We start from the raw sequence: 25,390 nt of genomic DNA, 5'->3' as shown, positions 1-25,390 counted from the left end.
GTAGAGGTCAGCTGAGGCATTATCATAATTGGCTTTACCATAAGCCTGCTTCATTATCTAGGCCAATGTTTTCCTCTTCAAAATACAGTTCACAAAATGCATCAATCTCAACAGCAAAAAAATAGATTGGAAGAATACTCAAATTGTATTTTTCTTTCAGGAAGTAAGTAAGTAGGCAAAAGCTGCTGGATGGTAGGAAGGAGGGAGACAACTGAATAATATAATTAGGATGTGTCAAGACTAGCCAATCAGCCCTTAAAAAACAAGTAGAGTTGTTTGTTGAGGAGTGCAGATCATTTAGCCTACCCCATGTGCTCTACATTAAGACAGCCAGTCTAAACTCTTCTCTCATTCAGAAGTTGAACTTACAGTGTAAAATACAGTGTGAGTAATAGTTGTCATAGATAATATCACATACAGTGCATTCGGAAAGTATTCAGACCCCTTTACTTTTTCCACATTTTGTTAAGATACAGCCTTATTCTAAAAGTGATTACATTGTTTTTTCCCCCTCATCAATCTACACACAATACCCCATAATTACAAAGGAAAACTGATTTTTAGACATTTTTACAAATGTATTAAAATAAAAAACTGAAATATCACATTAACATAAGTATACAAACCCTTTTCTCAGTGCTTTGTTGAAGCACCTTTGGCAGTGCTTCACTGTAGGAAGAGTCTCTTGGTGGTTCCAAGCTTCTTCCATTTAAGAATGATGGAGGCCTCTGTGTTCTTGGGAAATTCCTGTCGCAGAGCTCTACAGACAATTCATTTGACCTCATGGCTTGGTTTTTGCTCTGACAAGCACTTTCAACTGTGGGACCTTATATAGACAGGTGTGTGGTTTTCAAAATGATATCCAATCAATTGAATGTACCACAAGCGGACTCCAATTAAGTTGTAGAAACATCTCAAGGATGATCAATGGAAACAGGATGCACCTGAGATCAATTTCGAGTCTCATAGCAAAGGGTCTGAATATTTTTTTATTTATACATTTGCAAACATTTCTAAAAACCTGTTTTTGCTTTGTCATTATGGGGTATTGTGTGTCGAATGATGAGGAACATTTATTTAAGCTTTTTTTTAATAAGGCTGTAATGTAACAAAATGTGTAAAAAGTCTAGGGGTCTGAATACTTTCCGAATGCACTGTATTTATTCTAGATTTGTATTAGTATCATAATATTGTCCTTTTAATAGTCTACTCTAGAGGTTGTTACTGTAACTTAATGTTTCACTTTTGCCAGACCCACATTCGAGGGTTTGTTTTGAACCGCTAAACATGACCTTTCATTTGAGAATGAACTTAGACTAGAACATAATTAGCGAGCGAGCTCTGAGGAACTCTGGGGAGTCCCAATCAGGAAGAGGTTATGTGGAGCCTCCAAAACATTAACAGTTGTTGCTATGGAGTTTACCTTGTTTATTGTATCTTTCACTTAGCATTAAACTTGGCCAGTCGGCATGCTCTTCGAGCGTAAATCTTTCCTTCACTCTAGTAGGATTTTTAGGTTTAATGTTTATAACCATGTTTGGCTCTTAAATTTGAAAGATAGATTATTTTGGTGGCATGAAGAGATACTGTTTGTGGGGAATCCCCACCCTTGGTGTGGGTAATGATGAACTTAGGCAACATTTATTCTGGTATTGTCAAACTTACAGAGTCATCCTGGATATATTTGCGTTGTGCTAATTTATGTTTCTTGAGCAATATAGTACCCGTCAATAGACACATCTACTCATTCCAGGGTTTTTCTTTATTATTACTATTTTCTACATTGTAGAATAATAGTGAAGACATCAAAACTATGAAATAACACATATGGAATCATGTAGTAACCAAAAAAGTGTTTAACAAATTCTTCAAAGTAGCCACTCTTTGCCTTGATGACAGCTTTGCACACTCATGGCATTCTCTCAACCAGATTCATGAGGTACTCACCTGGAATGCATTTCCACTCTATTGGGTGGTCATTGGGTGGACCACTCTATTGGGTGGTCATTCACTGAGCCAGCAGACGTAACTGCCTTAAGGCCAAATACTTTGGCACTGATTTTGATAACTTGAGTTGTATTACTGGCAGGTCATCGTGATCCAAGGCATTGTGTTCAATTGAGTCTAGATGGGAATCATGTCTGTATCCCTTTACAAGACAACTTTTGGGACACAAAGTAGTATCCTGTTACTCCTACAGTCTTACAGTCTCCTACAGTCTCCTACAGTCTACAGTCTTTTAACAAGGTGTGCCTTGTTAAAAGTTAATTTGTGGAATTTCTTTCCTTCTTAATGCGTTTGAGCTAATCAGTTGTGTTGTGACAAGGTAGTGGTGGTATACAGAAGGTAACTCTACTTGGTAAAAGAAAGTCCATATGGCAATGCGGAACATTTCAAGAACTTTGAAAGTTTCTTCAAGTGCTGTCGCAAAAACCATCAAGCACTATGATGAAACTTTGTTCTCCTGAGGACAGCCACAAGAAAGGAAGACCCAGGGTTACCTCTGCTGCAGAGGATACGTTAATTAGAGTTAACTGAACCTCAGATTGTAGCCCAAATAAATTCTTCACAGAGTTCAAGTAACAGACACATCTCAACATCAACTGTTCATAGGAAACTGCGTGAATCAGGCCTTTCATGGTTGAATTGCTGCAAAGAAACCACTACTAAAGGGCACCAGTAAGAAGAAGAGACTTGCTTGGGCCAAAAAACACGAGCAATGGACATTAGACCGGTGGAAATCTGTCCTTTGGTGTGATGAGTCCAAATGTGAGATTTTTGGTTCCAACCGCCGTGTCTTTGTGAGACGCAGAGTAGGTGAACGGATGATCTTCGTATGTGTGGTTCCCACCGTGAAGCATGGAGTAGGAGGTGTGGGGTTGCTTTGCTGGTGACACTGTTGGTGATTTATTTAGAATTCAAGGCACACTTAACCAGCATGTCTACCACAGCATTCTGCAGCAATACGCCATCCCATCTAGTTTGCGCTTAGTGGGACTATCATTAGTTTTTCAACAGGACGATGACCCAACACACCTCCTGGCTGTGTAAGTGCTATTTGACCAAGAAGGAGAGTGATGGAGTGCTGCATCAGATGACCTGGCCTCTACATTCACCTGACCTCAACCTAATTGAGATGGTTTGGGATGAGTTGGACCGCAGAGTGAAGGAAAAGCAGCCAACAAGTGCTCAGCATATGTGGGAACTCCTTCAAGACTTTTGGAAAAGCATTCCTCATGAAGCTGATTGAGAGAATGCCAAGAGTGTGCAAAGCTGTAATCAAGGCAAAGGGTGGCTACTTTGAAGAATCTAAAATATATTTTGATTTGTTTAACACTTTTTTTGTTACTACACGATTCTATATGTGTTATTTCATAGATTTGATGTCTTCACTATTATTCTACAATGTAGAAAATAGTAAAATAAATGAAAACCCTTGAATGAGTAGGTGTGTCCAAACTTTTGACTGGTACTGTATGTTTGTGTGAATAGCATTAACAAAAGGGTTCGTTTACAGTAAATTCTGGATTCTTTAAATATCAACTTGGATGACACAAGTAGAAATACTCAATAAAATAGAAACTAAGAGCCCTCCTTTGGACAGAAGCCAGGAAAATGAGTAAATAGCCAGGTTGTCTATCTGACAGTGGATATCTTTATTTGCTGCTGTAACTCAAACAGCTCAGCAAGCTATCAAATGGATGAGTTGTGAACCTCAGATAGCACACTGTGTGGCGTCTAGTTTACAGCGTACTAGAACAATGGATTTTTTTAAAGCGAAAACACAAGGTTCTGAGGAAAAGTCAGCCGTTCTTCCAAAGTCTGCTTGTGGAGACATGGTACCATAAACACCTTCAAACTTGGTACATTACACTGACACTGTAATCCAGCAGACACTAGAGTTCCAAGTATGTTTTAAGAGGGGGTACTGTTAAATTTACTGACAGTTTACACAGGGCCCTGTGCCTTGTTATGAAGTGGGGAGCAATCCCTCTGCCTTATTTCCCAGATTTCTGGAGCAGTCCGTGGAAGTCCAATCCATCAGTGTGTTCTACGACCCCTTATCACCTTTTACATTCCATTAATGGCAGCTTTATCAAATGAAAAACAGAATGACTCACAAGTGGAAAAGTTATGCCTCTCACTCACATTATTGAGAACATTTGGGTGAGAAGAAACGTGGGTGAAATTGTTGATAAAAATTGGCATTTGGACGAGTAAAATCTGTTAAAAATATTTTGGCAGAGGATATTTACAAGCATGCATGTCTGCTTTGAAAATATTTTTTGTGGAAAGCATGGGTGTTCATACTGTTGATGTTACAGTATTTTTTATTGTCTTGCTTTATACCAAAGGAGGTCAAGTAATGATTTTAGATCATTTTAGGGCAAGGTCTCTTATGATTTAAATAGTCTAACTTTTGATTGTACTTATTTAACCAATGTAAGGGTCATGTTAAAGATACATTACAAATAGCCCAAAAGCAAGCCAAAACATATACTACTTTCTCATGTTTAGCAGTTGTGCTACATTATGTAACTTGCACTGCATGACCACAAGTATGTGGACACCGGCTCGTCGAACATCTCATTACAAAATCATTGGCATTAATATGGAGTTGGTCCCCCTTTGCTGCTATAACAGCATCCACTCTTCGGGGAAAGCTTTCCACTGGATGTTGGAACATTACTGCGGGGACTTGCTTCCATTCAGCCACAAGAGCATTAGTGAGGTCGGGCACTGATATTGGGTGATTAGGCCTGGCTCGCAGTTGGCATTCCAATTCATCCTAAAGGTGTTTGATGGTTGAGGTCAGGGCTTTGTGCGGGCCAGTCAAGTTCTTCCACACTGACCTCGACAAACCATTTCTGTATAAACCTTGCTTTGTGCACAGGGGCATTGTCATGCTGAAACAGGAAAGGGCCTTGTAATTGTATGCTGTAATGTTAAGATTCCCTTCACTGGAACTAAGGGGCATGGCCTAAAAAATGAAAAACGGCCCCAGGCCCTTATTCCTCCTCCACCAAACTTTACAGTTGGCACTATGCATTAGTGCAGGTAGCATTCTCCTGGTATCCGCCAAACCCAGATTTGTCCATCGGATTGCCAGATAGTGAAGCTCCCGACTAACAGTTATTGTGCTGACGTTGCTTCTAGAGGCAATTTGTAACTCGGTAGTGAGTGTTGCTACCAAGGACAGATGATTTTTACGCGCTTCAGAACTTGGCGGTCCCATTCTGTGAGCTTGTGTGGCCTACCACTTTGCTGCTGAGCCGTTGTTGCTCCTAGACGTATCCACTTCACAATAAGAGAACTTACAGTCGACTGGGGGCAGCTCTCACAGGGCAGAACTGTGACTAGCTGTATTACGTTTCAGGGAAGACCCAGATCCAGACAGTGTCGAAGTATCAAAAATGTATTACTAGAACAGGGGTCAGGCAAAACGACAGGTCAAGGGCAGGCAGAGGTCAGTAATCCAGATCAGAGTCCAAAAGGTACAAAACGACAGGCAGTCTTGGGGTCAGGGCAGGCAGAGGTCAATAATCCAGGGTGATGTGACAAGGTACAGAACGGCAGGCAGGCTCAGGCTCAGGGTCAGGGCAGGTAGAAAGGTCAAAACCGGAAAACTAGAAATCAGGAACTAGAAAAAGACAGGAGCAAGGGGAAAAACACTGGTAGGCTTGATGAACAAAATGAACTGGCAACAGACAAACTGAGAACACAGGTATAAATACACTGGGGAAGATGGGCGAAACCTGGAGGGGGTGGAGACAAGCAAAAAGACAGGTGAAACAGATCAGGGTGTGACAAACTGACTTGTTGGAAAGGTGGCATCTTATGATGGTGCCACGTTGAAAGCCACTGAGCTCTTCAGTAAGGCCATTCTACTGCCAATGTTTGTCTATGGAGATTGCATGGCGGTGTGCTCGATTTTAAACACCTGTCAGCAACGGGTAGAATAATAGTGAAGACATAAAAACTCTGAAATAACACATATGGAATCATGTAGTATCCAAAAAAGTGTTAAACAAATATATTTTATATTTGAGTTTCTTCAAAGTAGCCACCCTTTGCCATGATGACAGCTTAGCACACTCTTGGCATTCTCCCAACCAGCTTTATGAGGTAGTCACCTGGAATGCATTTCAAATAACAGGTGTGCCTTGTTAAAAGTTTGAGCCAAACAGTTGTGTTGTGACAAGGTAGGGGTGGTATACAGAAGATAGCCCTATTATGGCAAAAACAGCTCAAATAAGCAAAGAGAAACGACAGTCCATCATTACTTTAAGACATGAGGGTCAGTCAATCCGGAAAATCTCAAGAACTTTGAAAGTTTCTTCAAGTTTCTTTATTTATTTTTATTTATTTCACCTTTATTTAACCAGGTAGGCAAGTTGAGAAAAAGTTCTCATTTACAACTGCGACCTGGCCAAGATAAAGCAAAGCAGTTCGACACATATAACAACACAGTTACACATGGAGTAAAACTAACATACAGTCAATAATACAGTAGAAAAATAAGTCTATATATAATGTGAGCAAATGAGGTGAGATAAGGGAGGTAAAGGCAATAAATAGGCCATGGTGGCGAAGTAAATACAATATAGCAATTAAAACACTGGAATGGTAGATTTGACAGTAGATGAGTGTGCAAAGTATAAATACTGGGGTGCAAAGGATCAAAATAAATAAATAAATAAATACAGTAGTGCAGTTACAAAAAACATTAAAAAAAAAATGTACTACATGATTCCATATGTTTCATAGTTGTGATGTCTTCACTATTTTTCTACAATGTAGAAATTGTAAAAATAAAGAAAAACCCTTGAATGAGTAGGTGTGTCTGTGTATATATATATATACCTTTTTCCTCTTTTTTTTATTTCTTTGCTTTCAGGCCCATGGGTAAAGGGTGGTATGGGGAAGATTTTCTCTGGTCACTGGAAGGAGGGGTGGGTGTTGGAGGGTGACTGATGAGCAACCCTAGTTGCTAGCGGGGGTGGAAAGGGGTGGGAAACAGGGTTTCCAGGGTGGGGGGTTGGATGAAGACATGTTGGCTGGGTGTGGTTGGGGGAATGGGCTGAGAGGGGGAGGCCCACCTCTTTTTTGTTTTGTTTTCCTGTTTACACTGAATTTATAATTTATAATGAAACTCTGTATGTATTTCTTTCTGGGTTTTTCTTCTTTTGAGGGGCAGCCTACAGGTACAGGTTTTATAAACTTATAATTTCAAATAGATAATGTACCTGTAACTTTACCAACAAAAATGTAGCCACAAAAAAAAAGAAGTGACATTTACTGTAACGGGTGGCCAAAAATGCCTACCTAAATGCCACACCTCCAATCTTCTGATAGGCTGCCACCTTTACAATATATTATTTAAAAGGTTCAAAATGTTCTGTTTTGAATCTTTACTCAGGGGTTCCTCGGAGACCCTTTATCAGAGGGGTTCCTCTGGAAACCGTTTGGATCTGGAAAGGTTCCCCCTGTGTAGATTAGGCATATAATGTGAGATGTGATTCAGGTACAACCTGGAGCCTTTGAAAGGGCGCCATTAGCCCGGGGAAAACCAAAGGTATCTTTGGCAGTCACCTCTTATTTTCTCACTTTTGGCACAATAACTTCAAGTTTAAGTTGAAGGCTTTCATTATGACGCCTTACGTTTTTTTTATGTAGCATAAATATGACAATTTTATGCCGTTGCCGAGTCAGACAGAACTCACCAAAGTACTGCAAAAAATGGTTAAAGGCAGTTCCTGTTCCTGTCTCACATGCAAAATATTTAGTTAAAGCTCTGAGGTCAGGTATTAGCTCTTTACTAGTTGTTAATTAATAAAAGGCAATGGTATCCACTCTTGGTGCTTTTCTATTTGGGTGTTGACGTCTGCAAATAGAAAGTTGCACCATTGTTTATGATGATCTCATCTTGCGGATGCTACCTTTAATAAGAGTTTCCTTTTTTCCAGCCCTTTGGGGGAGATGGTTGGTGTGACACCATCAACAACAGGGCCTACTGCGAGTATGATGGAGGGGACTGCTGTCCATCCACCCTCTCAACCAGAAAGGTACATTTACCTGTTTTCATCATCACCCCCATACCCCTCCTTAAATGACCTGCTTTTTTCTATGCTTCCAAATGAGTCAGTCTACTGCAGTGGGGATGTGTTTCTCCCACATACCTGCTATTTTGCCTACTGTATATGCATACTGCCTATTCATTCCTGAGAGTCTGCTGCAGCCAGCTAACTGGAGGTCATTCGTCTCTCTCATGTCCGTACTTATGACTCATGGTGGTAGCACGGCTACTGCCGGTTCCCCCTTGAATGAGTAAGCTAAGCAACGGAGTGCCTGTCATAAATAAATTGCCTGCTAAATAGTGTTTTATGAGGGGAAGGCCAGGTGTCTGTGGTCTTCTGTAACTGTAAAACACCAGTTAAACTATCAAGCTCTGAGAAAGTGAAATAAACCGTGAGCGACAGCATCCTGCCACTGTGGGTCCAGTGGAACTGTGGATCACTGGTCTTTATGCAGCCCATGGAAACTCCTCTGGTCTCCTGGGCACTTTGATTTGTAGAGTCTGGTTTTGGGTCCAAAGTCTGAGCTGGCAGCAGACTTGGACAGTAGACTAGAAGACGACTCAGTCCACTCGCTTCCAGTTGAAGCACAAACATGTCAAGCTGTGTTTACAAAGGCAGCACAATTTTGATATTTGTTCCACTAATTGGTCTTTTGACCAATAAGATCAGCTCTGATAAAGATCTGATGTGAAAATATCTGATGTGATTGGTTAAATGCGGCCTAATAAGTTTGATAATCCACAATGTGTTCTACATTTTTGTACAGTGCAAATCTTTCATTCAATTAATTCTTAAATCATTCTTAAATTGACACGACTTGTCTCTAAAACATATATTATTACATTTTCAAAAGAGTTTATTGAAGTTGTGATAAACATTGGATAGCAACTACTCAAAACTGCATACAAAACAGTCAAATTATTGGCTTTTGTTTGACGCAAGCAGGAAAAACATCCAGTCTCTGCTTTGTTCTAATGACTTCTGAACAACAAAGGCAGCAGGGTATGGTTTTGTCCCAAATTACACCCTATTCCCTATAGTGCAAAATATCATTTGGCTCACCACAGCCTCCATCAATGAACCAACAGTAGGCTTAGGAAACACTTTGTTGCCAAACAAACATACTTTTAATGGGATCTGTGTTTCTTTTCTTAACCTTCTGGAACAGTTGCTAAGTCTTCAATAAAACTATTACTTCCACTAATCATCAATGAAATCAAAGGTAGGCTAGCCTCTGCATTAACCTAGCTTAGTTTACATTTCTTGCAACAGACTGCTTTGCAGGGCATCTGAGTTTATTTTGCAACCTGTGGTGATGGCCTGCGTCCTAGACAAGACTTGGCAACCTATTGTTGATTCTTAACATGTGTTCATCCGTTCACCACTGTGGTGCATTCCCTCCCCCACTCAAGGTTTCTCACTGTTAAGTCCATGGTGAACTATTTGACATCACTCCCTTTATTTATCTCTTGGGAGACATTTGTTTGTCTTTGAAATTGTGAAGAAATAAAAAGTGTGTAGAGCTCAAATATATAATACTATGCAATACTATTAAGGGCATAGTTTATTGCATTGTTAAACGTCTGCTATTACCTTGTGGATGTATTGGTTCAATTGGGGAAATGACCCCTGGTTGTGATTTTATTGTCACTTGAGATTTGTTTCTAATCTCCTGGTTACTTGACTGATTGACAGGTCATTCAGTTTGGGGCCGACTGTGATCAGGATGAATGCACTTGCCGTGATCCAAATGCAGAGGAGAACAAGAGCAAAGCCAAATACTTGGAAGCAGGACTGTTATGAACGATGGAACGGGATAGGCCAAGGCTGGCTCACAATGAAACAACAAGATGAACTTCACCCTTGGACATGATGTATTTCCAGTTTGTTTTCCTATTAGAGAAAATGAAGGCTATCTCTTAACCAAAAATAAAAACAGTGTTTCAAGATTGTAGCTTTTAGGATTTCAACACAATAACTAATCTGTAAAGACGACTAACATGTATAGAATAATATATTTGGGCAATCTCTAATGTCGCATGTAGATGTAGTTGCGGAGGTCTACATTATTTCAACATCATATCACATAATACACATGTAAGCATATCATAGGTACCTAACTTAACACTTTATGCTTAGAGAGTTGTAAGATGTAGCAGTTTTCTCAAGAAATATTCTAAACAAATATTATACCTAAGTGTCGTCTTGTTCTGTGTGATACTATACTGTATTTTACTCTTGATATTGAATAAACTGTAACTTTGTCAGATGCTGATTTTATCTAACTTGTTTGTTTTTGGGTCTCCACACTCCTCTGAACATCAGGGAAACACATAGAGTACCATATGTATCTCTTGCCTGTAAGGATATACACTGAACAAAAATAAATGCAACATGCAACAGTTTCAAAGAGTTCAAATCAAACTTTATTTGTCACATGAGCCAAATGCAATAGGTTTAGACCTTACCGTGAAATGCTTACTTACAAGCCCTTAACCAACAATGTAGTTCATGAAAGAGTTAAGAAAATGTACCAAATAAACAAAAGTATAAGGAAAATAGATTGAAATAAATGAATTGGGCCCTAATCTATGGATTTCACATGACTGGAAATACAGATATGCATCTGTTGGTAACATAACTTTTTTTTTAAAGTAGGGACATGGATCAGAAAACCAGTCAGTATATGGTGTGACCGCCATGTGCCTCATGCAGTGTGACACATCTCCTTTGCATAAAGTTGATCTGACTGTTGATTGTGGCCTATGGAATGTTGTCCCACTCCTCTTAAATGGCTGTGTGAAGTTGCTGGATATTGGCGGGAACTGGAACACGCTGTCGTAAATGTCGATCCAGAGTATCCCAAACATGCTCAAAGGGTGACGTCTGGTGAGTATGCAGGCCATGGAAGAACTGGGACATTTTCAGCTTACAGGAATTGTGTACAGATCCTTGCAACATGGGGCCATGAATTATCATGCTGAAACATGCGATGATGGTGGTGGATGAATGGCACGACAATGGGCCTCAGGATCTCAAAACGGTATCTCTAAATTCAAATTACCATTGATAAAATGCAATTGTTTTCGTTATCTGTAGCTTATGCCTGCCCATACCATAACCCCACTGCCACCATGGGGCACTCTGTTCATAACATTGACATCAGCAAACCACTCGCCCACATGACACCATACAGGCTGTCTGCCATCTGCCCGGTACAGTTGAAACTAGGATTCATCCATAAAGAGCACACTTCTCTAGTGTGCCAATGGTCATCGAAGGTGAGCATTTGCCCACTGAAGTTGGTTATGACGCCAAACTGCAGTCAGGTCAAAACCCTAGTGAGGATGACAAACCTGTAGATGAGCTTCCTTGAGACAGTTTCTGACATTTTGTGCAGAAATTCTTTGCTTGTGCAAACCGACAGTTTCATCAGCTGTACGGATGGCTCGTTTCAGACCATAAAGCAGGTGAAGTCAGATGTGGAGGACCTGGGCTGCCGTGGTTACACATGGTCTGAGGTTGTGAGGCATAGTGCAAAATTCTCTAAAATGACGATGGAGGCGGCTTATGGTAGAGAAATTAACATTCAATTCTCTGGCAACAGCTCTGGTGGACATTCCTGCAGTCAGCATGCCAATTGCAGTCTCCCTCAAAACTTCTGTGGTATTGTGTTGTGTGACAAAACTGCACATTTAAGAGTTGCCTTTTATTGTCCCCAGCACAAGGTGCACCTGCGTAAGGATCATGCTGTTTAATAAGCTTTTTGATATGCCACACCTGTCAGGTGGATGGATTATCTTGGCAAAGGAGAAATGCTTCACTAACAGGGATGTAAACAAATTTGTGCACAAAATTTGAGAGAAGCTTTTTGTGTGTATAGAACATTTCTGGGATCTTTTATTTCAGCTCATGAAACATGGGACCAACACTTTACATGTTCAATTTACATGTCTTTTGGCATTGTAATTTTGTTTATACCATCATATTTGAGGCTCTACAATCCATAAGAAACATTCCCATCAGTGTGACATTGCCTTGAGTTAACTGACTAAAAAGGAACAAGGCCTAGACGTGGTGACTGATAAGCTAACTTCTTTTCCAGAACGTCCAACACTCCACATTTGATAATATATTCTTTATTATTTTTTGAAATAGCAAAGATCAAAGTGAAAAAGGGAACATTAGATTATCCACATAAACTACTATATCAAACATGCAGATTTTTGTTGTTTTCATCAGCTTATGTTGTGTATGGAAACAATTCTGATTCACTTCTGATGGATAGTTCATTTTGTTAAGCATTTTAATCTGTCAATTTTTCTAATCCACTTCACTGTATTGAATAAACAAACCTCTCCAAAATGAATATACATATAACAACTATACATATTGAATGCTCACACCTCTCGTGCAAATTGCACAAAAAGAAACATACCTACCAATATCAACCAATGGCTTTCTCATAATGCAAGATATCCTTCCAGCTGATGTCCACTGTTGTCAATGTTATAATACAAATCATGTGTAATACAATATTTACAGAGGCAAACCACTGTTCTGTGCTGTTATTTAATGCATTGGTGAACCTATGAAAATATCTACAAGCATTGGTTTTCAAGTCCATGTTATGGGGACAACTACTGCATTAAGGAATGTGTTAGGAGCCCCCAAAAAATGTATTCAAGAAAACAGTCAGCATTTGGTTGATATTAATCGCAAGTGTGTGCTGCTTTGAAATGCTATTGTATTAAATGTATGAACAATTATTAAAATAAAAGAAAGGTATCAAACTCTGGCATGTTAGTTGAGTTTATCTGTGTTTTTACAGTATCAACAACACCTGTTGCACATGTATATTCTTAAGACACAGTATGATAGGATTAGATCTATAAACATACTACAGATAAACAATATAAAACATAGATTTTCTGTTCTTTCATTTTGTAATAGAAATACTGATTCAAAGATAGCCATTTGATTTCAGAATAATTAGGAATTTATTGATGTAGCAAATACTGTCATTTGGGTTTGGCAACTTTAAACATTTAAGGCTCTATCAGTCTGTAAAGCTGAAGCATTACGCAATAGAATGTAAAGATAATTTCCAATATGCAGCGTTTACCATGAATGCAGTCTACGCTAAAGCAGTAACAATGCCTTTAAATTACAATCACTCTGTAAAGCTGTACTTCCACGATGCGGATTCAATAGAGCCCTTAGAGACTAAAAACAAGTCAAACTGTACATGACCTCCCAAACTTCTGAAATGTACCACTAATTCATATACTGCCTATCTCCATATATGTAAAACAGCTTAAATATGAATTTATACTTGAATACTACATTCAACATGTTAAATAACTGAATCTTTGTCATCATAATATATACATTTTGGGGACGGGATTGTTGGTGCAAATTCCAAATTTCCCAAAAGTCATGAAAAGTGCTGTCTAAATGCAGTAAAGCATTACTGTTATACCTTGCTCTAGTAACTGTTGAAATAAACCTTCTTCGCTTCTCAAATACACCCTACCTTGAAATCAGGTTCCTATAACTGTAAATAAGGGTTAGAACACACAATAATTGAAAAGCAGACATGAAAATAACCCCAAAAGCACACTTCCAACTCCTCAAGAACCATTATTTGTTGTGTGGCATTCAACGTTCTTTGGGCTCTCCATAATCATTGTACATGACTGGCAGGTTCTGTTCGTCGCAGGCCTTTCGCACATCCTGGCCCAGGTCCACCCAGTTGAGACCAAAGGCCTTGGTGTCTGTGTAGCGGCAGGACAGATACTTGAGGGACATCCTGCGCAGGCCAATCTTGGGCTCCTGGAGAAGACCCCTGCACCATCCACTCAGGTCATCCAGCTGGGAGAGAATCAGACCAGCTTTCCTGCAAAGGAACACAACAAGGCACTACTCAGCAAACACACACTACCTTCAAATCAGGTTCCTTTAATGGTAAATAAGGCAAAAAAAAATGCTTTCCTGCAAAGGAACACAACACAACACTCATGAAGTATTGAATGGAAGGCTATGGTCCATTGCACCTGCCACAGTGATACACAGTATATACATGATATGTACAGGTGTCTATAACATGGATAACTATTGGTAATTTTGACATACTGATTCTTCAATTAACTGCCCAGGGTTGCCAGATTTCTATGAAATATGACCTATAATTACTTACAATATGATGGAAATAGTAACTAAGTATGTTAAAAAATAAGTGTTTCTGTGTTGGAATGGTGTGGTATACTGGTCATCAAAAATATTCATACAAGTAGACCGCTGATTGGCCAGCTCATGCTCCTCAAGGAGATGAAATGATCTATTTGTCACGTTCGTTGGAATGATCGGACCAAAGTGCAGTGTGAGTAGCGTTCCACATAATATTTTAATAGTGAAACTTAAGCAAAGAAAAAACAAATAAAGAATAAACGAACCATGACGAAGATGCAGTGCTAACAGGCAACTAAACATAAATAATATCCCATAACCCACAGGTGGAAAAAATGCTACTTAAGTATGATCCCCAATTAGAGACAACGATAACCAGCTGCCTCTAATTGGGAATCATACAAATCACCAACATAGAAAATCAAACCTAGAACCCCACATAGAAATAAATAAACTAGATCAACCCCCAGTCACACCTTGACCTACTCCACCATAGAAAATAAGGACTCTATATGGTCAGGACGTGACAGTACCCCCCCAAAGGTGCGGACTCCGGCCGCAAAAACGGGAAACCAAAAGGGAGGGTTGGGGGGGGGGGTGTCTAGTGTCGGTGGCAGCTCTGGTGCAGGACGAAGAACCCTCTCATCCCATGGATCCGCCAGCATCGGAGGCGGCACTGGTGCGGGACAAAGAACCCGCTCATCCCGCGGTTCCACCAGCATCGGAGGCTGCTCCGGTGCGGGCCGAAGAACCTGCTCATCCGGCGGATCCAGCCATGGACCCAGGCTGAACACTATGCCTGGACTGGACCTAGATGCCGAGGAAGGCTCCTGCCATGGAGCGGGACTGGACACCAGATCTAGACTGGACATCAGGGCAGAGGAAGGCTCCTGCCATGAAGCAGGACTGGACGCTGTGCCTGGACATCGGCGCAGGGGAAGGCTCCCGCCATGAAGCGGGACTGGACGCTGTGCCTGGACTGGGCACCAATGCAGAAGAAGACTCTGGCCTTGGAGCTGGACTGGACGCCATGCTTTGACTAGACATTGGCACAGGGGAAGGCTCCGGCCATGGAGCTGGAGGTTCCGGACCGTGGGCCGTCTCAGGAGATTCCGGACCTTGGGCCGTCGCCGGAAGCTCCGGACCGGGAACCGTCGCCGGAAGCTCCGGACCGGGAACCGTCGCCGCCGGAAGCTCCGGACCGGGAACCGTCGCAGGAAGCTCCGGACCGGGAACCGTCGCCGGAAGCTCTGGACTGGGTACTGTCGCCGGAAGCTCTGGACTGTGAAGGCGCACTGGAGGCCTGGTGCGTGGAGCCGGGACAGGTGGCACCAGACTGGTGACACGCACCTCAGGGCGAGTGCGAGGAGCAGGCACAGGACGTACCTGACTGGGGACACGCACTTCAGGGAGAGTGCGAGAAGCAGGCACAGGACGTACCTGACTGAGGACACGGACTTCAGGAAGAGTGCAAGGAGCAGACACAGGACATACTGGGCTGTGGAGGCGCACTGGAGACCTGGTGCGTAGAACCGGTGCAGGATATACTGGACCGTGGAGGTGCACTGGAGGTCTGGAGCATAGAGCTGGCACAACCCATCCTGGCTGGATGCTCACTTTAGCCCGGCAAGTGCGGGGCGCTGGCACAGGATGCACTGGGCTGTGAAGGCGCACTGGCGACACAGTGCGTAGAGCTGGCGCAGGATATCCTGGACCGAGGAGACGTACTGGAGACAAGAAGCGCTGAGCCGGCACAACCCGTCCTGGCTGGATGCTCACTTTCGCATGGCAAGTGCGAGGAGCTGGCACAGAATGCACCGGGCTGTGGATGCGCACTGGAGACACATTGCGTATCTCAGCAAAACATGGTGCCTGACTGGTCCCACGCTCCTCACGGCGACTGTCTTGCTCCAAACACCAAACCATCCACTCTACCTCATCACTCCCCTCAACTATCTCACAATACTCCTCGCTCAGTCTCTCCCAATATTCCTCTTTGCTCTCAGACTCGCCCCTCGGCTTCGCCGACCAACTCGTGTGCCCCACCCACATTTTTTTGTTGAGCTGCCTCTCGGGCTTCCGTCGTGGTCGTGAACTTCGGAGTCGCTGTTGATCCTCCTTCACTGCCTCCGCCTGTTTCCATGGCAGGCTCTTGTCTCCTGCCATGATCTCCTCCCACGTCCAGGAAGTCCTCCACTCCCTTCTCTCCCGTGCCCAGGATCCCTGCTCCTCCTGGTCACGCTGCTTGGTCCTGGTTTGATGGGATATTCTGTCATGTTCGTTGGAATGATCGGACCAAAGCGCAGAGTGAGTAGCGTTCCAAATAATATTTTAATAGTGAAACTTAAGCAAAGACAAAACAAATAAAGAATAAATGAACCTTGACGACAATGCAGTGCTAACAGGCAACTAAACATAAATAATATCCCATAACCCACAGGTGGAAAAAATGCTACTGAAGTATGATCCCCAATTAGAGAAAACGACACTATTAAACATACGTTTTTTCTTCTTCTTCCATTTATACTTTGGCAACAAATGCGAGTATAGGACGATTCAACATCATTATTTTGATATGAGTAAACAGAATATGAACGTTTAAAAGTGAGATTTTCACTGGTCAGTTACTTTAACACATACTTTAACACATAATATATACAATTTACCTCAAGTCAAATTATACTGTACATACAGTGCATTCAGAAAGTATTCAGACACCTTGAATTTTTTGTTGTTGCTACGTCACAGCCTCATTTTAAAATGTATTACATTTTTTTCTCCGTTGTCAATCTACACACAATACCCCATAATGACAAAGCAAAAACTGTAAAAAAAAATACAGAAATATCCAATTTAAGTAAGTATTCAGACCCTTTACTGAGTACTTTGTTGAAGCACTTTTGGCAGCGATTACAGCCTCAAGTCTTCTTGGGTATGACGCTGCAAGCTTGCACACCTGTATTTGGTGAGTTTCTCTCATTCTTCTCTGCAGATCCTCTCAAGGTCTGTCAGGTTGGATAGGGAGCGTTGCTGCACAGCTATTTTCAGGTCTCTCCAGAGATGTTCGATCTGGTTCAAGTCCAGGCTTTGGCTGGGCCACTCAAGAAAATTCAGAGACTTGCTCCGAAGCCACTCCTGCGTTGTCTTGACTGTGTGCTTAGGGTCATTGTCTTGTTCAAAGGTGAACCTTCACCCCAGTCTGAGGTCCTGAGCAGGTTATCATCAAGGATCTCTCTGTACTTTGCACCGTTCATCTTTCGATCCTGACTAGTCTCCCAGTCCCTGCCGTTGAAAAACATACGCACAGCATGAAGCTGTTACCACCATGCTTCACCATAGGGATGGTGCAAGGTTTCCTCCAGACGTGACCCTTGGCATTCAGACCAAAGAGTTCAATCTTGGTTTCATCAGACCAGAGAATCTTGTTTATTATGGTGCCTTTTGCCAAACTCCAAGCGGGCTGTCATGTGCCTTTTACTGAGGAGTGGCTTAATTGGTGGAGTGCTGCAAAGATGGTTGTCCATCTGGAAGGTTCTCTCATCACCACAGAGGAACTCTGGAGCTCTGTCAGAGTGACCGCTGGGTTGTTGGTCAAGGCCCTGACCAAGGTCCTTCTCCCCCGATTGCTCAGGTTGGCCGGGCGGCCAGCTCTAGGAAGAGTCTTGGCAGTTCCAAACTTCTTCCATTTAAGAATGGAGGCCACTATGTTCTTGGGGACATTCAATGCTGCAGACATTTTTTGGTACCCTTCCCAGATCTGTGCCTCGACACAAATCTGTCTCGGAGCTCTACGGACAATTCCTTTGTCCTGATGGCTTGGTTTTTGTTCTGACATACACTGTCAACTGTGGGACCATATATAGACAGATGTGTGCCTTTCTAAATCATGTCCAATCAATTGAATTTACCACAGGTGGACTCCAATCAAGTTGTAGAAACATCTCAAGGATGATCAATGGAAACAGAATGCACTTGGGCTCAATTTTGAGTCTCATAGCAAAGGGTCTGAATATCTACGTAAATAAGGTATTTGTTTTTTATTTTTAATAAATTTGCCCAAATTTCTAAAAACCTGTTTTTCCTTTGTCATTATGGGGTATTGTGTGTAGATTGATGAGGATTTTTTATTTATTTAATCCATTATAGAATAAGGCTCTAACGTAGCAAAATGTGGAAGAAGTCCAGGGTTCTGAATACTTTCTGAAGGAACTGTAGACAAGGCCTTCACACAAAATAAAATGTCTTAATACCCTTTCATATTTGATGATCTTGATTTCTTGTAGAATGTTGCTCAAAAGAACAAGAAGAAAATGTAAGATTGATGGAAATACTTAATACATAAAATATGGACCTCTGTCTGGATTGAGGTAAGATTTTAGTATTTGGTGTTCTCACCTTAAATGATACAAATCAAACGTTGGATAGAGCAGGTCACTCATAAATCACACGTTGCGGCGTCACCATTGTTTTTACACTACATCATAATACGACAGACTCTAAACCCACCTCTTCCCTTCAGAAGGAGACTGGGCATGAGGTGGAATAAATCATTCTTAGGTCAATACTTGACTGTTATTCATCCATTTCATAACCTGTACAGGGTCTACCCATGTTCACATAGTGATGACGTTGAAAGTGATGAAGCTATTTCCAGGATAAGAGGGTGACAGAAACAGCAACTGATGGAAAGAGTGCCTGATTCCTCAGACATGGCTTCACCTCACTCATTGGCTAAACCAAATCCACCAAACGGCAATGTAAATACTGAGACGTTTTTGTCGACCCACAATACATTTTTTGTTATTATTTAAAAAAACATTCTCTTTTAATACTGTCATCCCTCCCAACTCCTACATTCAAAGCATTCCTAAGAATATGTTCCACAGAATCCAATGTTTTCAGACATACCTCTTAACTTGCTAATCATTGTTTTATTGTTAGACCAGGCACAAGGTGCAATGTAATGGAGTGTCATATTTCCAGGTATTTGCATTCAATAGGGGAAAGCTGTGCTTGTAATATTACACATCCTCATATTTAGATTTTGTATTCCAAACTAGGGTCAGGTTTTATTATTACATACACCAGATAGGTGCATTGAAATGTGTTGTTTTACAGGGTTACATAGGAGTACGGCACCCCATGAGCAAATGAAGTGTCTTGCTCAAGAGTACATCGACAGATTGTTCATATTGTCGACTCGGGCATTCGAACCAGCAACCTTTTGGTTACTGGCCCAATGCTCTAACTGCTAGGCTACTGTACTAGCCGCCCTGAATACTGGATACCTGGATATCCAGTACGTTTACATAGAGAAACTAAGCAACATCCCATTTGCAAATGCTAGTCAAATAGGGCAGAACAACAGCTTAAATACCCACAACGTATTATCTGCAGAGAACTCTTGATTAAAGAACATAAATGGTACTTTAACGATGTCAAAATTTAAAGACATATTAAGTCATTATAAAATAATCGGTATCTGTGTAGTAGAGGTGCTGTCATTTATATAATTTATATATAAATGTATTTATGTTTCTAATATCTTGCCACATTTCAGTGGTTTAAGGAATTTGGATGTTTATTTGCTTAAAACAAAAACCTTGCGGTTTGTTATGCTTTAATTTTTCAAGAAAGGGTTTTGGGCTCCAAATAGCAACGGTTGTCACCATAAATCCCAGCATGTATAGAAGTGGAAAATGGCCTCACATTTCCAGGGTACATTTTGGAGCTCTCCCACTCTGCTAGGGCCCCTATTTCAAATCTCCTTGACTCCACTGCTTTTCACTGGTTGGAGAGGAAACAATCAGCTGCATTCCTCAGACAGCCACAGTCACAGAGACCAGGGACTGGTTCAAAAGAGCATCCATGATGCTAGGAAACCACCACTATGATGACTGTCTCTGTGTTACACAGATATACAATACAATCCGATAAGTTTATTGTCCATTTACATGGAAATTCATTTTATGAATGCACTCAATTTCATGTCTTGCATGAAAGTAAACTGTTGGACATTTCATGGTACAGTACATGTATTGTTGTCCATACCCAACAACCAGATATGGAGTATATCTGTTGGAAGGACAGTCCAGTCCTCATCTGCATATTGAGATAATGGAAGAGTAATTGTGGTAGAATAATGTCTGAGGAAAATCCCTATATCTTCTAAACAGTTTTGATTAAATTAGACCCTTTTTAACCAAAAAATGTAAATCACAAAAACATAAGCTCCACTTATCATGTCATCAACAGAAATCCAACCATAACAATACTTAGCATCGCAGGAAATTGCCTGATTAGGATGTGTCATAAAAATAACTGTCAGTTAATGGGCTGTACAGGCAAGGAGACAGAGGGGGAGTGAAATGTTCAAGATAGGATTATCTCCTACCAAGCCAACATCTAATATTTCTATGTCAACAACCAGCCCCATGCATTTAGTAATGGGTAGTCCTGTAGCGATGACAAGATCGGGACACGGAGAGAAGTGTCGGGCTCGGGAGACAGACTTTGTACGTTTATGTTTGGCATGAACATCTCGCGATGTTGCAGGAAAAAGCAACAAAAATGTTCTCTGACAGGGGCCAACCTAACTCGTCAGTGAGATATGATATGTACAAAAGCTGGGAGAGGAATATTTCCCCTGCTTTATAAAGATAAATCCATTGCGTCACCAGTTTATTTTAACATAATGTTTACTCTGCTGAAACACGTTTTAACTTAGTCAGGGGCAGAGGGGGTGACTATTATCTGTATTTTGACTAGCTAATGAAAATTGCATTTTCAATGGTTCACATTGTTTGTGACAGGGAAACCCCAGTGAATTTGAGGACTTCATTAAAAGGAATGTCATTTCTGGAAACAAGCCCAGTTACAGGCGATGTTGTCGGCTTTGTATTGTTGTGTGTGGAAAGGAGCATCTCATTGCTTTGATTCAAGTGGTAAATTGTTCCTTTCAGAAATGCTAGAGAGACAGAGGGTACGGAACAAGTAAACAAATGATGGGGGTTCTCCAACAACGCTACAAGGGCAGTGCACCCAACACATAAGGTCCAATGCAAACCATGTCTTTTCATATTATTCTCATTTACATTTTTAAGAATACATTACAAATACATCTCTTCAATAATGCCTATTACACATTTCCTGAGGCAGCAGGCTTACACAATCACAACACACCATAACAACATGGAAAATCCTGCCCAACATGCTAACAAGCTAATAGTCTTACAGTATGAAGTAACTAAAAAAGTAGCCACCCTCCATAACACTATAACGGTGTTTAGCGAGATAATGTCCAATTGATTACTAGGTTAATCTAAACCCTTGTTTATAGTCTCCGACCCTCACTTCAAATGCACTTACTTTTATTTCATCTAAGGTCAGTGCATTCTTGATGTGAATCATCCCTCTGAAAATGTGGGGCTGTTAATGTAAGTGTATTTGAATAGAACACTTCAGAAGCAAACCAACTACATCAACCCTTCCAATATGGGCTCAATATGGCATTAAAAACAACCTTTAATCTGAAGCTAAGGCCCTGATTTGGAATCTCGGAGTCAAAGACGTCTTAATCAGTTTCACCTGCTTCACCGTGCATCTACGGGTAACTGTACGTAGACATTTTATATCAGACACATGGCTCTGTTGATAAAACATTTAGCTACAATTACACATTATACAGTGGCTTGCGAAAGTGTTCACCCTCTTGGCATTTTTCCTATTTTGTTGCCTTATAACCTGGGGGGTTTATATCATTTGATTTACAAACATGCCTACCACTTTGAATAGGCAAAATATTTTTTATTGTGAAACAAACAAGATATAAGACAAAAAAATCTGAAAACTTGAGCGTGCACAACTATTCACCCCCCAAAGTCAATACTTTGTAGAGCCACCTTTTGCAGCAATTACAGCTGCAAGTCTCTTGGGGTATGTCTCTATAAGCTTGGCACATTTAGCCACTGGGATTTTTGCCCATTCTTCAAGGCAAAACTGCTCCAGCTCCTTCAAGTTGGATGGGTTCCACTGGTGTACAGCAATCTTTAAGTCATACCACAGATTCTCAATTGAATTGAGGTCTGGGCTTTGACTAGGCCATTCCAAGACATTTACATATTTCCCCTTAAACCACTCAAGTGTTGCTTTAGCAGTATGCTTAGGGTCATTGTCTTGCTGGAAGGTGTACCTCCGACCCAGTCTCAAATCTCTGGAAGACAAACAGGTTTCCCCCAATAATGTCCCTGTATTTAGCATCATTCATCATTCTTCGTTTCTCAACCCCTGCCGATGAAAAACTTCCTCACAACATGATGCTGCCACCACCATGCTTCACTGTGGGGATGGTTTTCTCAGGGTGATGAGAGGTGTTGGGTTTGCGCCAGACATAGCGTTTTCCTTGACCGCCAAAAAGCTACATTTTAGTCTCATCTGACCAGAGTACCTTATTCCATATGTTTGGGGAGTCACCCATATGCCTTTTGGCAAACACCAAACGTGTTCGCTTATTTTTTTCTTTAAACAAAGTTTTTTTTTCTGGCCACTCTTCCGTAAAGCCCAGCTCTGTAGAGTGTATGACTTAAAGTGGTCCAATGGACAGATACTCCAGTCTCCGCTGTGGAGCTTTTCAGCTCCTTCAGGGTTATCTTTGGTCTCTTTGTTGCCTCTCTGATTAATGCCCTCCTTGCCTGGTCTGTGAGTTTTGGTTGGCAGCCCTCTCGTGGCAGGTTTGTTGGGGTGCCATATTCTTTCCATGTTTTAATAATGGATTTAATGGAGCTCCTTGGGATGTTCAAAGTGAATTATATTTTTTTATAACCCAACCCTGATCTGTACTTCTCCACAACTTTGTCCCTGACCTGTTTGGAGAGCTCCTTGGTCTTCATAGTGCCGCTTGCTTGGTGGTCCTCCTTGCTTAGTGGTGTTGCAGACTCTGGGGCCTTTCAGAACAGGTATATATACTGCTCAAAAAAATAAAGGGAACACTTAAACAACACAATGTAACTCCAAGTCAATCACACTTCTGTGAAATCAAACTGTCCACTTAGGAAGCAACACTGATTGACAATAAATGTCACATGCTGTTGTGCAAATGGAATAGACAACAGGTGGAAATTATAGGCAATTAGCAAGACACCCCCAATAAAGGAGTGGTTCTGCAGGTGGGGACCACAGACCACTTCTCAGTTCCTATGCTTCCTGGCTGATGTTTTGGTCACTTTTGAATGCTGGCGGTGCTTTCACTCCAGTGGTAGCATGAGACGGAGTCTACAACCCACACAAGTGGCTCAGGTAGTGCAGCTCATCCAGGATGGCACATCAATGCGAGCTGTGGCAAGAAGGTTTGCTGTGTCTGTCAGCGTAGTGTCCAGAGCATGGAGGCGCTACCAGGAGACAGGCCAGTACATCAGGAGACGTGGAGGAGGCCGTAGGAGGGCAACAACCCAGCAGCAGGACCGCTACCTCCGCCTTTGTGCAAGGAGGAGCAGGAGGAGCACTGCCAGAGCCCTGCAAAATGACCTCCAGCAGGCCACAAATGTGCATGTGTCTGCTCAAACGGTCAGAAACAGGCTCCATGAGGGTGGTATGAGGGCCCGACGTCCACAGGTGGGGGTTGTGCTTACAGCCCAACACCGTGCAGGACATTTGGCATTTGCCAGAGAACACCAAGATTGGCAAATTCGCCACTGGCGCCCTGTGCTCTTCACAGATGAAAGCAGGTTCACACTGAGCACGTGACAGACGTGACAGAGTTTGGAGACGCCGTGGAGAACGTTCTGCTGCCTGCAACATCATCCAACATGACCGGTTTGGCGGTGGGTCAGTCATGGTGTGGGGTGGCATTTCTTTGGGGGGCCGCACAGCCCTCCATGTGCTCGCCAGAGGTAGCCTGACTGCCATTAGGTACCGAGATGATATCCTCAGACCCCTTGTGAGACCATATGCTGGTACGGTTGGCCCTGGGTTCCTCCTAATGCAAGACAATGCTAGACCTCATGTGGCTGGAGTGTGTCAGCAGTTCCTGCAAGAGGAAGGCATTGATGCTATGGACTGGCCCGCCCGTTCCCCAGACCTGAATCCAATTGAGCACATCTGGGACATCATGTCTCGCTCCATCCACCAACGCCACATTGCACCACAGACTGTCCAGGAGTTGGCGGATGCTTTAGTCCAGGTCTGGGAGGAGATCCCTCAGTAGACCATCCGCAACCTCATCAGGAGCATGCCCAGGTGTTGTAGGGAGGTCATACAGGCACGTGGAGGCCACACACACTACTGAGCCTCATTTTGACTTGTTTTAAGGACATTACATCAAAGTTGGATCAGCCTGTAGTGTGGTTTTCCACTTTAATTTTGAGTGTGACTCCAAATCCAGACCTCCATGGGTTGATAAATTGGATTTCCATTGAATATTTATGTGTGATTTTGTTGTCAGCACATTCAACTATGTAAAGAAAAAAGTATTTAATAACATTATTTCTTTCATTCAGATCTAGGATGTGTTGTTTAAGTGTTCCCTTTATTTTTTTGAGCAGTGTATATATATATACACTGAGACCATGTGACAGATCATGTGACACTTAAGATTGCAAACAGGTGGACTTTATTTAACTAATTATGTGACTTCTGAAGGTAATTGGTAGCACCAGATCTTATTTAGGGACTTCATAGCAAAGGGGGTGAATACACATGCACGCACCACTTTTCAGTTTTAATTTTAAAATGTTTTTTTAAAGAAGTTATTTTTTTCATTTCACTTCATCAATTTTGACTATTTTGTGTATGTCCATTACATGAAATCCAAATAAAAATCAATTTAAATTACAGGTTATAATGAAACAAAATAAGAAAAACGCCAAGAGGGGTGGATACTTTTGCAAGGCACTGTAGTAACGTACCTGCACTGAGCAACCAGTAAGGGGTTAGGGGACCTTCCTGCTTGTGGTAAATGGACAGAGATTTCAGAGGTAGAATTTGCTCCAATCAGTTTGAATGAATTTCCACTTTACCTAATTTACACAAACTACGTCTACAATCAAACCCTGTACTTGGAATCTATTATAAACCAGTCTGTGTTTAAAACACAACAAAAACAAGTTTCACCACCCAGTTGTGGATGG

At 41.7% G+C, this 25,390-nt stretch overlaps 2 protein-coding genes across 8 annotated transcripts in view; one reads left to right on the top strand and one right to left on the bottom strand.

Annotated features, from left to right (window-relative positions):
• Positions 1–10,358, top strand: part of LOC115156992 (pappalysin-2-like) — a 72,652-nt gene extending 62,294 nt beyond the window's left edge. Inside the window, exons 23-24 of the mRNA XM_029704816.1 lie at positions 7,968–8,066; positions 9,774–10,358. Coding sequence (XP_029560676.1) covers positions 7,968–8,066; positions 9,774–9,881 — 207 coding nt within the window. The 3' untranslated portion in view covers positions 9,882–10,358. The remainder of the gene's footprint in view (positions 1–7,967; positions 8,067–9,773) is intronic.
• A 2,696-nt stretch (positions 10,359–13,054) lies between these two features.
• LOC115156990 (astrotactin-1) overlaps positions 13,055–25,390 on the bottom strand; it is a 277,551-nt gene continuing 265,215 nt past the window's right edge. For all 7 annotated transcript variants that reach the window (XM_029704808.1, XM_029704810.1, XM_029704809.1 and 4 more), the window contains one exon: positions 13,055–13,977. In XM_029704808.1, the coding sequence (XP_029560668.1) occupies positions 13,740–13,977 (238 nt within the window). In that variant the 3' untranslated portion in view covers positions 13,055–13,739. The remainder of the gene's footprint in view (positions 13,978–25,390) is intronic.

Source organism: Salmo trutta, chromosome 21, assembly GCF_901001165.1.
Source record: "Salmo trutta chromosome 21, fSalTru1.1, whole genome shotgun sequence".
NCBI lineage: Eukaryota > Metazoa > Chordata > Actinopteri > Salmoniformes > Salmonidae > Salmo > Salmo trutta.
This window is presented reverse-complemented; position numbering and strand designations above follow the sequence as displayed.